A 15191-nucleotide genomic window follows, 5' to 3' on the forward strand; every position below is an offset into this window, starting at 1 on the left:
TAATATATTTTTTCTTTCTACCTTGTAGAGCTTGAGTCTGTTGATGAAGGACTGCTACAATTTTGTGCCAATAAATTGAAATTACTCCATCTTTATGAGTCTGTTAGTCAATTAAATTCCACTGATTTTCATTCAGATACACCATTCTCTGATAATGTGAGTAATCCCATTATTCATTATATAAAATCATCTCTTTGGTTATTTATTATTTTTTAATTGATAGTAAAGAAGTACAAATATTAAGTTTTTTTTTTTTTAATGTGTAAAGGTTTATGTTCTTTAGAAGATCCCTGCTGGCTTCTGTGCCTTGCTCCTAAATTTATGTTATTTAGGCTTGAATATTGAGCTTGTTATTAATCCATTGTCAGTACCTAGAATCATTTGGTTTTCCTTAAGTTCTTTTATAAAATTGCTTCTTACAACTTCTTTTCGACAGGGTTTGCTAATCAAAACTGTGCAATGAACAGAAGTAGCAAATTTTATATTTCTTTTAAAGAAAATGATTCTAACAAGCAGAAGAGACCAGCTCTTCTGTGTTGTTGTTAGTAAACTCATACTGCTGTTGTTTACTACATAATAGAATACATTTTTAAGATAGTCCATCTTACATCAGAGTGCTTAAAGTAATTGTAGAAAATGTTCTATGGTTTTATTCTTCAAAATGTAAAAAAGTGATAGGACCTTATAATCCTTATTATAGTACAAGTGCAGTATTGCTCATTTCTAGGAGAGTATACAAAACTCCTACTTTCTCTGCAGAGAAATAGAATTTCTCGTGATAGAGAACAGAGAGAAATATTGTCCTCTCTTCCCTCAAGTACTGTGTGACCGTGCGCAGATTGGTGGCTTCAGGGTCTCATGTCTTTTACTTATCTAAAGGAAAACCATTAAAGTGACTTTAGTGATTTGTCAAGGCACTGGTAATGCTTTTAAAAAACATATTTGGTACATCTGAAAGCTCACTGAGTTTTAAAACAGTTGCCTATTATTGTAAATACATGTATAGAAATAAACAGAAATTTTAAACAAAAATGAGAATTGGTAAATACTGAAAATATTTCCTCTCAGTATTGAAAATAACCCACACATTTCTAACTTTTTTTTTTAATCTTTGGTATTATAGATGAATTTTATAAAGTATTTTAACGATCTCTTCGTAATACTACTCTATGAATGCCATGATAAATGACAAGGCCATTTTTTAGGAGATTTTGTTCTGCCATTATTTCTCCAATAGTGAAAAATACTTTCAAGCAGCAGAAAAGTTCAGGTTGATTAAGTTATACCTATAGGGTGCCTGGGGTGGGAAGATCCCCTGGAGAAGGGAATGGCTACCCACTCCAGTATCCTTGCCTAGAGAATCCCATGGACAGAGGAACCTGGTGGGCAGCAGTCCATGAGGTCTCAAAGAGGCGGACACGACTGAGCGACTAAACTGCCGCCACCACCAGTGGTAGTATCAGGAGATGTTTCTGCACATCTGATGTGAAAACAGTTTGAAAGACTGGCAGGTTGTATCTGTTACTTTTTAACCTCTACAACCCTGAGAGCCATATAGAGGATTTATATGCAGACACAGTGAGGACTGTTGCCCACTGCTTTTATTTTATAGTGTTTGTGCTGCTTACTAAAACAAGTATTAAATATCAAATAGTTCTTTAGTTTCCTCAGAATCACAAGAGTTGGCAGTTAACAACCACTTACATTTTTTTCTGATTAAGCAATAATATATGTTTATTAAAATTCAGACATTTTAGAAGGGTATTGAATAATCTCAAGAAACTTTCTAAGAATGATACTTCCAGTAATATGTAGTGTTTCAAGATTATTTTATTTAAATAACATCCTACTTATCAGTTGAGAGTAACATTTTCAGCAGAGCACACCATAGCTATCATATTAATTAAGAAATCATTTTTTGCTTATAGTCTTGCATTTTGTTTCAGATGATAATGGCAGATAATGACAGATAATTGACACATAATGGCAGGGGTAGAAAGAGAAATGGTCTGTTGATAACTTCCTTCCTCCCTAAATTTAAGGACTTGGCCGTGTTACTAAGGCTGGATGAAAAAGAACTCCTTAAGCTCCAGGCCTTGTTAGAGAAGTATAAGCAAGAGAACAACAGGACTGCTGTCCGATTTTCTGATGATAAGGATGGTGTGTTGCCTGTGAAAACATTCCTGGAATATTTAGAATATGAGAAAGATGTGGTCAACATAAAGAAGACAAGTGAAGAGGAATATGTGGCTTTGGGTAGGTAGAATGAATGATAAACTACTTTCTGAATCCTCCCTCTTTTTAAATTAATTAACCAAAGAATTGAATGTATGTTTTACAGTCAACGGAAGACTCTCTGGATAGGTAGGCACTGTCTTATAAAAGTTGTACTGAATTAAAAAGTATACTTAGGAGACAGTGTGAGACATGTAATGACTTGCTTTCTGCTTTAATCACTTAAGCAAACTGAGCCATTGATTTCCCTTCTCTGCTGTTGTTTTGCTCCTCTAGGGATCTAGATTGCAATTCAGGAAGATTTTGAGTTTGGTAAGCAGGCATTGGTTGACGTGTTTTGTTTTTGTTTTACCAGGCAGTTTCTTTTTTTGGAAGTGTTTATGTGGAGAAAGCTCCACTGAGGAAATGTGTCACACTTTGGAGTCGGCTGGACTTAGCCCCCAGCTGTTGTTGGTAAGGTTTCTTGTTGCTGGATGCTGTTCTTCCTCGTTAATGTCATCTGGAAGTGGCTGTCTCTCTTTTTTTTTTTTTTACTCTTGTCTAAAGTGTATTATAGAGCATACATGAAGACTTTCTAAAAACGATCAAGGAAATGTATAGTCATGTATTTAATTGAATAATAATATCTGATTTTTCTCATTCTCTGTAAATTATAACCAGCATATTACAAGGTTGGCCTAAAATAAATTTAGAATCTGTTGTGTATGCATACATTTACAGTGGACTGGGATCATCAGAAAAAAATGTTCATATTAGCCTAAAAAGATCTTATCTAGAGAACAAAACTGTTTCCTTAAAGCATTATTGAATTATCAGACATTCCCAGACCTTGAATACGTGTTAGGATTTAATCTCTGTGGCATAACAAATATAAATAGCACTAAATTTTCACGCTTTCTGAAAAGGGCAAGGGAGTTACCCCACATCACTTGTTCTGCTCTTGACTGCCCCCCACATGTAGAGATACGCACGTGCACACCCTTTATCACGTGCCCACTCACATCTCAAGTTTTGGCCAGGATTTGGGCCTTTTACCTGTATGAACTTGTTGACTATGCTAACATTAGTTTTTATTCATTTGTTTGTTTATTTTTAACTGTGCTGGGTGTTTGCTGCTGCTCACAGGCTCTCTCTAGTTCTGGTGAGCAGGGCCTGCTCTCTAGTTGCGGTGCACAGGCTTCTCATTCTGATGGCTTCTCTTGTTGCGGAGCACGGGCTCTAGGGCACCAGCTTAGTTGCCCCGAGGTACGTGGGATCCTCCTGGACCAGGGATCTAACCCATGTCCCCTGCATGGGCACATGGATTCTTTACGTAACTGGACCACGATATTGTTGTAGTTGAACATGTAAGTCCTTTAAAAATGGGCTTTGCCCTACCTCCCTTTGCAGTATAGATGTCAGGAAGTACAGTTAAAGGTGCACATTGCTTGCACATGGTTGTTCATAAGTGGCTTCGTTCATAATAGCCAGACACTGAAACCTGCCCCACACCCTTTAGTGGATAAACAGATAAACACACTGTGGCACATTCTTACCATGGAATACCCCTCAGCAATAAAAAGGGATAAACTATTAGTAGAAGCAGGAGCTTGGATGAATACGGAAAATATGCAAAGAGAAAAAAAATTTCAAAGAAGATACATACTGCATGATTCTGTTTTCATAACATTCATAAAATAACACAGTCATAAAGATGGAGAACAGATTAGTGGTTGCCGAGAGTTAGTGGTGAATGTCAGGGAGAAGGGTGTGGCTATAAAGCATTAACGGGAGGGAGATTTTGTGCCATGGTAGAGTGTCTGCATGGTGACGGTTATGCAGTGCTACACATGATAAAATTGCATGCTGCAAAATGAGTGCCTGTATCACTGGTGAAATTTGAACAAGCTTTATGGATTTCACCAATGGCAGTTTCTTGGTTTTGTGTAAAGATGTTAACATGAGGGAAGACTGCAGGAAGGGCCCACGGACCTCCCTGTGCTCCTTTGTGCCACCAATGACTCTATAATTATTGCAAATTTAAAAGTTTTTAAAAAGGAAATAACTATTACCTGTCATTCAGAATTGAGATGCTGAAATAGATGAATATGGTATACTACTTGTTTTCTATTGTGCTTAATCAGTTTCATTTAAATTTTGTTTACATTAAAACTGAGGTCATTGTTCAGCTAAGTCATGTCCAACTCTTTGTGACCCATGAACTGCAGCACACCAGCTTTCTGTCCTTCCCTATCTCCTGGAGCTTGCTCAAACTCATGTTCACCGAATCGGTGATGCCATCCAACCATCTCATCCTCTGTTGCCCCTTTCCCCTCTTGCCCTCAGTCTTTCCCAGCATCCGGGTCTTTTCCAGTGAGCCAGCTGTTCACATCAGTTGGCCAAAGTATTGGAGCTTCAGCTTCAGCACCAGTCCTTCCAATGGATATTCAGGGTTGATTTCCTTTAGGATTGACTGGTTTGATCTCTGCTGTCCAAGGGACTCTCAAGAGTCTTCTCTAGCACCACAGTTCGAAAGCATCAGTTCTTCAGCACTCAGCCTTCTTTGTGGTCCAACTCTTACATCCATACCTGACTATTGGAAAAACCATAGTTTTGACTATATGGACCTTTGTTATCAAAGTGATGTCTCTGTTTTTAATACATTGTCTAGGTTTGTCATAGCTTTTCTTTCATAGCTGCAATGACTGTCTGCATGATTTTGGAGCCCAAGAAAATGAAATCTGACAGTTTCCACCTTTCCCCCTTCTATTTGTGATGAAGTGTTGGGACTGGATGCCGTTATCTTTGTTTTTTGAATGTTGAATTTTAAGTCAGCTTTTTCACTCTCCTCTTTTACCTTCATCAAGAAGCTCTTTAGTTCCTCTTTACTTTCTGCCATTAAAGTGGTACCATCTGCATATTCGAGGTGGTTGATATTTCTCCCAGCAATCTTGATTCCGGCTTGTGAGTCATCCAGACCATCATTTCATATGATGTACTTCATATATAAGTTAAGTAAGCAGGATGGCAATATACACCCTTAATGTACTCATTTCTCAATGTTGAACCAATCCATTGTTCATGTCCAATTCTAACTGTTGCTTCTTATCCTGCATACAAGTTTCTCAGGAGGCAGATAAGGTGGTCCGATATTCCCATCTCTCAGAATTTTCCACAGTTTGTTATGATCCACACAGTCAAAGGCTTTGGCAAAGTCAATAAAGCAGAAGTAGATGTTTTTCTGGAACTCTCTTGCTTTTTCTGTGATCCAGTGGATGTTGGCAATTTGATCTCTGGCAATTTGATCAAAGGCTGGAAAAAACAAACCTCACACCTATACCTCAAGCCATATATTAAAAAAAATTAAGTCCAATGGAACGTAAATATCAATATGAGATAAAATTACAAAATCTATAGAAGAAAACATCAGAGAAAGCTTGGTTTAGACAAAGGTTTCTTAAGGTAGAAAAAGCATGAACTGTAAGATAAAAATACTGATAAGTTACGCTTCATGAAATGTCAAAACTTTTGTTTTTTAAGACTTTTAAGAAATTGAAAAGGCAAGTCTCTTTTACACAACATAGATCTGATAAATGCATTGTGTCCAGGTTGTACAAAGAATTTGTACAACTCAGTAATGAGACAGTACAGTTTAAAAATGAGCAAAGGATTTGAACAGATATGTCACCAAAACATACATACAAATTGCAAAAAATTACCTGAATGATGTTCAGGAATTAGCCGTTAGGGAAATGCAAAAATAAAACCATGATGGCCTCTGTCCCAGAGAATGACTAAAACTAAAAAGATTGACATATCCGGTGTTGATGAGGATGTAGAGCAATCAGAATGCTCAACACAGATGATGGAAATGCAACTTAATACAACCACTGTAGAAAACAGTTTGAAAGTTTCTTATCAAGTTGGACACAGATTTACCGTAAAATCCAGCAGTCTTACTCCTAGGTACTTAGTCAAGAGCAATGAAAATGTATGTTTGCATAGACTTGGCATAAACTATTTACAGCAGCTTTATTCCTAACAACCCAGACTGGAAACAACTCAAATATCCAATAATTGATAAATGGATGAAGTATGGTGTAACCATACAATGAAATGAACTACTGATACACAGAATGACATAAATGAATCTCAAAAGCATTAGGCCAAGTGAAAAGATCCAGAAACAAAAGAGTACCTACCGATGATTTCAGTTGATTTTATATGAAATACTAGAATAAGCAAAAATAGAGTAACAAAGGAGATGAATGTTTGCTAGAGGTTGATAGTGGGAGTTGGAGATTGAGTCAAAGAGGCACAAGGGAACTTTGGGTGGAGATGTACTTTATCACATTTATGGTATTATTTACCCAACTTAAAATTAGTAAACTTTACTTTATAGATATGTGTGTGTGTGTGTATGTGTGTGTGTGTGTTTTATAATGTGATAGAGTGGTGTGTTTTATAATGTGATAGAGTGATGTGTATTATATGGAAAATTTCTGTGCTTTAAACCCATCAGGCTGTGACCTGTATTATTGCACTACTAAATTTCTAAAATTGGCTAAAATGTAAACACTTTTTAAGAAATCATCTCTTTTGAGACTATTTCACACATTCCAAATGGCTGAATTCTTTTTCCTAGACAAATGTTTTATGGCTGGGTTTTATTTTTAAAGTATTTTTGTTTCAAATGTAATAGAAGATACTGTATTTTTAAAGTATTTTAAAAACAGTTTACTCACTTTAGTTTACTTAATTTGTATGTTAGTCACTTTGTCATGTCCAACTCTTTTTGACCCCATGGACTGTAGCCTGCCAGGGTCTTCTGTCCATGGCATTCTTCAGGCAGGAATAATGGGGTGGGTTGCCATTTCCTCCTCCAGTGGCTTTTCCTGACCCAGGGATCGAACCCTGGTCTCCTGCATTGCGGGCAGATTCTTTACTGTCTGAGCCCCCAGGGAAGCCCTTACTTAATTTATAATTAAGTAATTTTAAAAAATCCTGTGAGTGCAGAGTAAAAAGGAGAAAAATATGACATTTTCACTTAAAGGCTATAATGAATGGGAAGGGAAGAGGGAGCTTCTCTTGGGGGGGAAAAAAAAAAAACCCCAAGAATTAAAGTAAGAAACTGAGTGTACAGTAAGACTAGGTTTTAAAAGAGCCTGCTTGGTCATTGTGGTGACATTGATTAGACAAAATAGCAGCCCACGCACTCACACTGTTACTCAACCATCTGGCTGTGGGAAGATAAAGTGCATGGGTTTGTACACCAGGCAACAGGTATGTGTTCTGCTTATATCTTGCTCTTTCCCAAAGCAGTTAATACCAGTGCCACGATATAGACCAGTGACATTTTTCTGGAGTTATTAAAATTCAAGTCATTTTTTTTAAAGAGAATATAGATTAACATCTATTATTTAATGTTAAAAGAGTAACAGACTTTCAGGAATATAGACATATAACAGTCATGAATAAAAAGTGATAGGTCTTACAGCAAAATTTATTACTAGTGTTTTAAAGGCACATTATTTGAAATGCTAGCTTTTTCTATTCTTTCCTGATAATTATTTTCTAAATTATTTTTCCTTCTGAAATATTTGAAAAAATAGTTTTATTGAAATTATGTACATGAGAAAACTTGGTACTTATAATCTAGCTTGTATACATTTTTTAATTTGAAAAGATTTCCCAATCTAGTATAATCACAGATGATGTTATTCACAGGCAACAGCTGATAGTTTTTCACAACGTCTAAAACTATCCTTAATGGAATTGTATAAAGTTTCAGATTCTGTAACCTAAAACAAACCCTAGTTTTCAGGAAAGACTAGGAAATAAGGCTCATCCAAAAGACTGACTAGATAGATTTCTTTGAAGTATAGGCAGGCAAGGCTGGCAGGTGGCCTCACACTAGGTATGCCAGCATTTCCGTTGAGTGAAGGACTAAAACATTAAGGATGTAAATGATATAGGAGGATATTTTGCAAAAGGTAAAGCTCATTGGGCGCACCGACCAAAGATCCCTGGAAGTTTCTATTTTTTTCTTGGGCGGAAGTTCTAACAAGTCTTAGATACTCCTTGGTTAGAAGAATTTAGTAAATTTCTGTTCAAGGATTCTATTATTCAGTCTTTTGTTCAAATATATGTGAATTAACAATTATGAAACAACATGATTCACACCTACAGTGTGTGAATCTCTAATACAAATGTTTACATTATGAATAATACATAATCTAACATTCTTTGCTGCGATGTTTTGAAAATATATCTTATTTTGTATTCACTAGTTATGGGGATAGTCACCTTCCAGGTACCGTCTTTTCCTGTTGTGTATGTCTGTGCGTGTATTCTACGAGGTATCTGCGTTCCTCTCTCTATTCTCTATACTTTGCTTATTTTTCTCCTTTCCCCTTAATTTTCCCTGAAGTTTAAAAAATCTTTCTGTCACTTGATTCTAAAATTGTCTCATCCTGTTCTAAAGACGCCCACAGCATCCTCTGTTTACACTGACTTTCTACGCATAAACAAAAGCATAACTGGTTTGGAATTTTTTAAGTTTAAAAAAACAAGAACACTCTTTAGCTTATAAGCAGAGATTACCTAGTTGGGCAAGAGATAGAAAGAGCAGATCTCAGAGAGACACGAAAAGGAGAGTTAAGCAGAAGAACAAGGTTTTTTGTTTGTTTCAGGACTTGCTAAATGTAGTGATGGGTGAGGAAGCGGTTAATTGAAGAAAAAATGAGAAGAGTGCTGTGGAAAGAGAGAGTGAAGGCATGACATTTAATTTGTGTAAACATAGTTTAAAACAACCCTTTGGATTGGCAATCTTTGTGAGCACTTTGAAACCCTTACTGTTGGGGACATGAAATCAGACTTTGAGAAACATAGTGCATTAGAAACCTGGTGTACTCTTAACATAACCCCCGGACATACATTTTGCCTCCAAAGTTAATCAGGGTGAGTCAAATGGCAACCTGGCCATGAACCTAGTAGGTAAATTCTGCCACTTCCCCTCATTTCCTTTTGATTTGCTTCACAATGTGCGTGCACAAGACACTGAGACGAAGTAATTTTCACATGATTCTGGAATGTCTTTGTTGTCCATGCAGGCAATTCATTTTTTTTAGCCTGCCTTGTGGTTATAAACAGCGGTGCTGTATGAGGTTAAGAAGAAGTTTAAAACAGAGGGAATAATGTTGATAAATGGCTAGCATCAGTCAAAATTTTGTGGATGACAGAGGATATTATGTAGCAAGTGGAATGAACATGGTATAATACGACCCCATTTTTGTGAGAGTGAACCCCCATCCTGTCCTCCCTCCATAATGCTTTCTGTGTATCTTAACTTACGAAGGCAGTTAGTGGCTTGGCTCATAATAAGCTCTAAATAACCATTAGCATTGATTGTTGTTAATACTGTCATTGTCTTATGATATGAGGGCAAATATGAAAGGACATACCCAGTTTTAAAAAATGAGAAGGTGTATGGATAGGATGAAGTATAAAGGAGGCTAATCAAGGGAGAGATGTGAAAGGGTTCAAAGACAAGTTAAACCAAAAAGGGGAGAAATAGGAGAAAGTGTGTGTGTATATTTTTATATTTGTACAATCAGGCAGATCTAAGTTCAAACTTTAGTTCTAAGTTAGTAAGTAAGTTATTTTTTCTACTTATCATTTGTAAAACCCCAGTAGTCAGCCCTGCCCCAAGAGGTTGTTGTTGTCGAATGGGAAGATACGCTTGTCGGGTACTTATCTGCCTTAGGTCATTCTCCTGAGTTAATTTCCTTCACACACTTCTCCTTCAGCTTCCTACTCTTCTTAATTTTGAAAATTGTATATACTAATGCGTTTAAACTGATAGTCAGCCTTTCATTTTATTAGAGCTTTTTTTTTAAACATAAAGACATTGCAGAATTATAGGCAATCAAAACCTTTCACACACACCAGCACTTAACAGATGTGACACTATGCCTTTCAAGTTTTCATTAGCCCAGAATTATCTGTGTACAGATTTTATGAACCCAAATTTTAAAAATTTTAAGTAGATATGCTCATTTTTAAAAATCACTCTGTTGATTTAAGTGCTTTTAAAATCTGTTTGTCATGACTCAGTGACTTGAAGATTGGAGTTTGATAGTATTACGTACTCACCAACCACTGCCAAGTCCCCGGTTTCTTTGCATGACCAAGGCCAGGGCTAGAGCCACAGCTCCAGGCCCTCCTGTCATAACCTGTGGCCAGCCTTCTGTGATCCATGCTAACTGGCAGTACCCTCTCTGCCGATTTGTTCTTTAATAGAAGCTTGCACTGAAGGGTAGTATTGAACCTAAAGAAGTGGTGGAAATGGGGAGATTTTGATCCCCAACAGATAAGGAATCTCTTAAGGTAGACAAGCTACCTTGTTCCTGGTTCTCCTCACACTACATCATGTAACAAGCAAGCACTTACCTCCCAACCAGAAAGGCTGAACCACTCATGAATACACATATGGTCTAAAATTGTACAAGATTTTGTTTATGGTAAATATTTTTTTTACAATAAAGATTTAAATCTGATTTCAGTCTCTGCTCCTGAGTGTTTGGCTTTCTAAGGAAAAAGATATTTTGGACAAACCTCAGTCTGTCTGCTGTCTCCATACTATGCTGTACCTCCTGAGCAAGATGAAAGGTGAGCACTTTCCCGAGGTTTGGCTCCTCGGGAGTGTGGTCTCTACTCCCAGAAACAACGTTCAGTATTGAAATTCCACAAAAACAGGGAGGGAGTATACTTCCTTGTAACAAAAGGAGACAAGAAGGTACAAAACATTTCACTAGAGAGAATCCTTTATGTAGTCATAGAAAACTCTTAATACATTCAAAGTGTGCTTTATGAAAATTTAATTTACATTTTGCATCAACATCAAAAATGATAGCGAACAGTGTGTTTTCTGAGTTCAGTGAGGTGAATTGAGTGGTCTGTGGTTGAAGGTAATATTTTTCTTACTATTTTTGGCATGATGAGAACAATAATCTGTTGTATTAAAACATTCAGTAGTAGTTTTCATCAGTGATGAAAGTATTCCAAACAGATTTACAATCGATTCAGAGCAAGATGCCTAAGAGCATGGAATGTAAGTGTTCTGAATAAAATAAAGACTTCTTTTTCCAGTTCATTCAAAAATACACACATACATCAATGGGAAACTTGGTTTTAACATTATATTTAACATCAAAGGTTAAAAAGGAAAATTTGCCAAGCTAAGAGTTTCTTTTTTTGCCATTTGCCTGTAGTGGCCATCGAAGAGACCTGGGATTCCCAGTCAGTGTCCCCTTGGTGGCAGCAGATGCGCACGGTCTGTATTCAGTCCGAGAACAACGGGGCTGCGCTGCTGTCTGCGCACGTTGGGCATGCTGTCGCTGCCCAGATATCCAACAGCTTGACCGAGAAGAAAGTGAGTGGGCAGGGGGGGCGGCTCTAGGGGGGCTCCCCTCCAGCAGGCTCCCGACTGCTTTCCCTTTCTGGGCTGCATTGTCGTCAGTGTGTGGAACATCTAGGATTTGAGATATGTGTCCAGCAGGATCTTGTCTGTCTCTTGGAGATGAGTGGTTCTTTAGTTGTTTATTCAGATGACATGCATCCTTGAACCTAGTCTCCACATAGCATAAGGGGAGAAGCACTGGAGTCAGGGCAGAGACCTAGTGTTCACAGCTGGTGATCTGTGGTGAGCACCTTTAGAAGGCAGGTCCTCATTCAAAAGGCTCAGGGTTAGACAGCATTATTTCTCAGATTTCTTTCAGCTCTTAGTTTCTACAATTGCATTTATATCCCTCTTTTAGAAACAAGGGTGGTTTTGGCATGTAGTGTTGAGTGACTCAGATGATAGCTTCCAGTAGACCTTTTACTTTGTGGCTTTTCCCCATCTCTTGAAAACTAAAATTTATTAAGACAAGACTAATGCCTCTCGTATCTCGTGGTGAATCAAAAATTTTTTTCTAGGGGGATGTTGCATTGAATTGGATAGGATACTTAAATAGGTCTGTAGAGATTCACTCAACATTGTCAGTCTCAGTAGTTTGGGGCTAAATTCATTATGACTGGTTTATGGTGTTTCTAATAATGGAGAGAGAGAAATTTAAGATACATTTTTTATGTTGGCTTGTACATTCTGAAGAACTGTCAGTATTTGGGAACTTGCAGGGATGGGCCTGAAACCTTTGCAGTGCATGTCGGTTGAATCATGGGCCTCACTACAGGTCTCTTCATAAATGTCTGAACTCCATCAGCATTGCCCCTAAGTCTCCAGTCTACTCCTCACCCTCATGTTCCATCCAGCCAAGTAGTAATGTTTGTGTGCCAGCATCTGTATATCGCTTTGTGATGTATCCTGATGATCAGTTGGCTTTCATGTTAAAAGTTCGTTCAAGTTAATGTTGATCCAGACTCTTAGCCAGAGTATCAACTGGGTGTTTTCTATTAGTTTTCCCAAACAGTTTCAGGAACTGACTCGGAAGCCCTCACCGATTCCTGGGAGGCCCTTTCTCTTGACACGGAATACTGGAAACTCCTCCTGAAACAGCTGGAGGACTGTCTCCTGCTTCAGACTCTGCTTCACAGCAAAACGAACACCCGGACCTCCAAAGTGTCTTCACTGCAGGCTGAGCCGCTCCCGAAGCTTTCTGTGAAAAAGCTGTTAGAAGGAGGAAAAGGTAACCTGAAGTTATTTGTGCATTTGTAGCCATATATCTATATTTTTATGGTATGAGCTTTCTGGGGCTTTGTTTTGTTTTGTTTTGTTTTAAATAGAAATGACTGAAAGAAAAATATACTCAGATTTTAAAAGTAAATAAATAACCCACCACCTACCTCTTATCAACTTCCAAGGCCCATCTCAAATGCTGCCTCCTCCAGGAAGCCTCTCATGACCTACTAACTGCGGATTTTCTCTTCTTCCTCCTAATATCTGTGGAACTTTATACCTCATTTTCAATGCATCACTTTCTACTATTCCAAAGTCATTGGATTCCTGTGCTTAAACATCTTGTAGGACCACAAATATCTTAAAATATTGGGTTTATAATGACATACTTCTCTCCTTATTACCAGCATCTCTGTCAGACGTTTGATACTAGAATGACTATTTCTGGATTTAATATGGCATTTATGGTTTTAATTTAGTTAACTTGTCTTTTCATTCTGTATAAGATTTGTGAAGATTTCCAAATTGTAAACTCAAACTATCCTCTGTTCTGCCACCTGGTGAAACTGTAGGAACACCATTTTAATATTAACTTGAGCAATAGGATCAGGACTTGATCCTGGAATGGAATTATCAAATGATTTAGAAGCCAAGCATAAGAAATTAGATCACCTGGCACACTGGTCTCATTTATTTCTGCTGATAATCATGATTTTGTATTCTTGTTGTTAAAAAGGTTTACGGAAGAAATACTGAGAGGAAAAGTTTTAATACATTACAGAAGCTTGTATTTATTTTAGGTAGTAGGCAGGACTCTTCATCGTGAATGCTTTTTATGATTTATAACTTTCTGGACTACGTTGGTGACTGAAACATGGTACAGCATCATGCCATTAATTAACTATGGCTAAATTTTGCCCTCAAATATTCGAGAGGCAAGTTCTTGACTATTAAAAATAGTATTTTGCCCTAAGAAGCCTTGACACAAGTAGCATGCTAATGAGTTTGCTTTCACTTGTGTTTAAATGAAAGCATTTTAAATATGTATTCATGCCTTCATCTGTGCCTGGTAAAATGCAGTTTGAATTTGTGGACATTGAAGGTATTGTGTATAGACATTAATATTTAGCTAATATGTTACAAGAGTGTAAAGATGCCCTTAGAGATCCAGTATCCCACTCGCCTTCACATGGTGAGTGGTACGTGGTGACACTGCTATAAATCTCATGGCTTTGGGGTCACTTCAGGCTTAACCCAATGTGGCACTTAGGTCTTTGTGAAGACATTGAGATCCTGCACTCTGTGGGCTCCTTTTGGCAAATGCTGCCAGTGTTCATTTTCTTTCTTATCTCCAAACTGTAGGTGGCATTGCAGACAGTGTAGCCAAGTGGATATTTAAACAGGACTTCAGCCCTGAAGTGCTAAAACTGGCTAATAAAGGAAGAGATGCAGAAAACCCAGATGAACCCAGAGAAGGTATTAACCGAGGTTTATTTGAGGTGTCAGAGGTGGAGATGGACTTGGGAGCCATTCCAGGTAAGACATAAACATAGGTAAACAGGAAATCCAGCGTGAAGAAGGCAGCTGGCGCTCTCCCTCAGGCAGGAGTAATACATTGCTGTCTCTAACTTTCAGACCTGCTGCACTTGGCCTACAAGCAGTTCCCTTGCAGCCTCGAGCTGGATGTGCTGCACGCACACTGCTGCTGGGAGTACGTCGTGCAGTGGAATAAAGACCCGGAGGTATGACTCTTGTTACCTCTTCCATGGGGCTGTTCCCTTTGCTTATAGCACTTGACTTTTTCCCCTTTGAAATGTCTCCATGCTAGGAGCTATACAAGGCCTTTTTCATATATAATCCTCACGGTAAACCTATGAAGTGTGGGTGTCATCATTGTTCCCACTCTAGAGAAGAGAAAACAGCCTCAGAGAAGTCAGGTTCCTTGTCCAGATTGTAAGAACACTGCTTACAGTGGTCAGGCCAGGATTCAAGCCTAGTAGATTTCTCTGTGTTCAACACCAGTGTGTTCTGTCCTATTCTTCATAAGTTGCCATGAGCATCTTTTATTTCCTTTGGAATTTCTACATAAGATAGCATCAACCTGTACACAGTTCTTCACACTGTAGTCCTCATGATCAAATCCAGAGTAAAGATCCTGATGCCAGCCTGATTGTCTGCTTGGGCATCACTTTCTGCCCCTTCCAGCAGTCTTCCCTCCCAGACATTCTCAATCTGGAAGCAGCATGAGGCCGTCCAGGCCTGGAGACAGGAGGCCTGGACTTGAGGGCTCCACACAGGT

At 38.1% G+C, this 15191-nt stretch overlaps 1 protein-coding gene across 2 annotated transcripts in view; it reads left to right on the plus strand.

The window, feature by feature from the left end:
* The window catches only part of RAB3GAP2 (RAB3 GTPase activating non-catalytic protein subunit 2), a 106072-nt gene that overhangs the window by 73358 nt on the left and 17523 nt on the right, over window positions 1-15191 (plus strand). The window contains exons 19-26 of one of the 2 annotated variants that reach the window (XM_086342731.1): window positions 29-156; window positions 2043-2256; window positions 2591-2688; window positions 10779-10884; window positions 11487-11647; window positions 12674-12902; window positions 14255-14428; window positions 14528-14634. In XM_086342731.1, the coding sequence (XP_086198857.1) occupies window positions 29-156; window positions 2043-2256; window positions 2591-2688; window positions 10779-10884; window positions 11487-11647; window positions 12674-12902; window positions 14255-14428; window positions 14528-14634 (1217 nt within the window). The remainder of the gene's footprint in view (window positions 1-28; window positions 157-2042; window positions 2257-2590; window positions 2689-10778; window positions 10885-11486; window positions 11648-12673; window positions 12903-14254; window positions 14429-14527; window positions 14635-15191) is intronic. The other variant, XM_086342732.1, reaches the window with a different exon arrangement.

Source organism: Bos grunniens, chromosome 16 (genome assembly GCF_055505025.1).
Source record: "Bos grunniens cultivar Pamir isolate PY7600 chromosome 16, Bosgru_T2T1.0, whole genome shotgun sequence".
In the NCBI taxonomy this organism is placed as follows: Eukaryota; Metazoa; Chordata; class Mammalia; order Artiodactyla; family Bovidae; genus Bos; species Bos grunniens.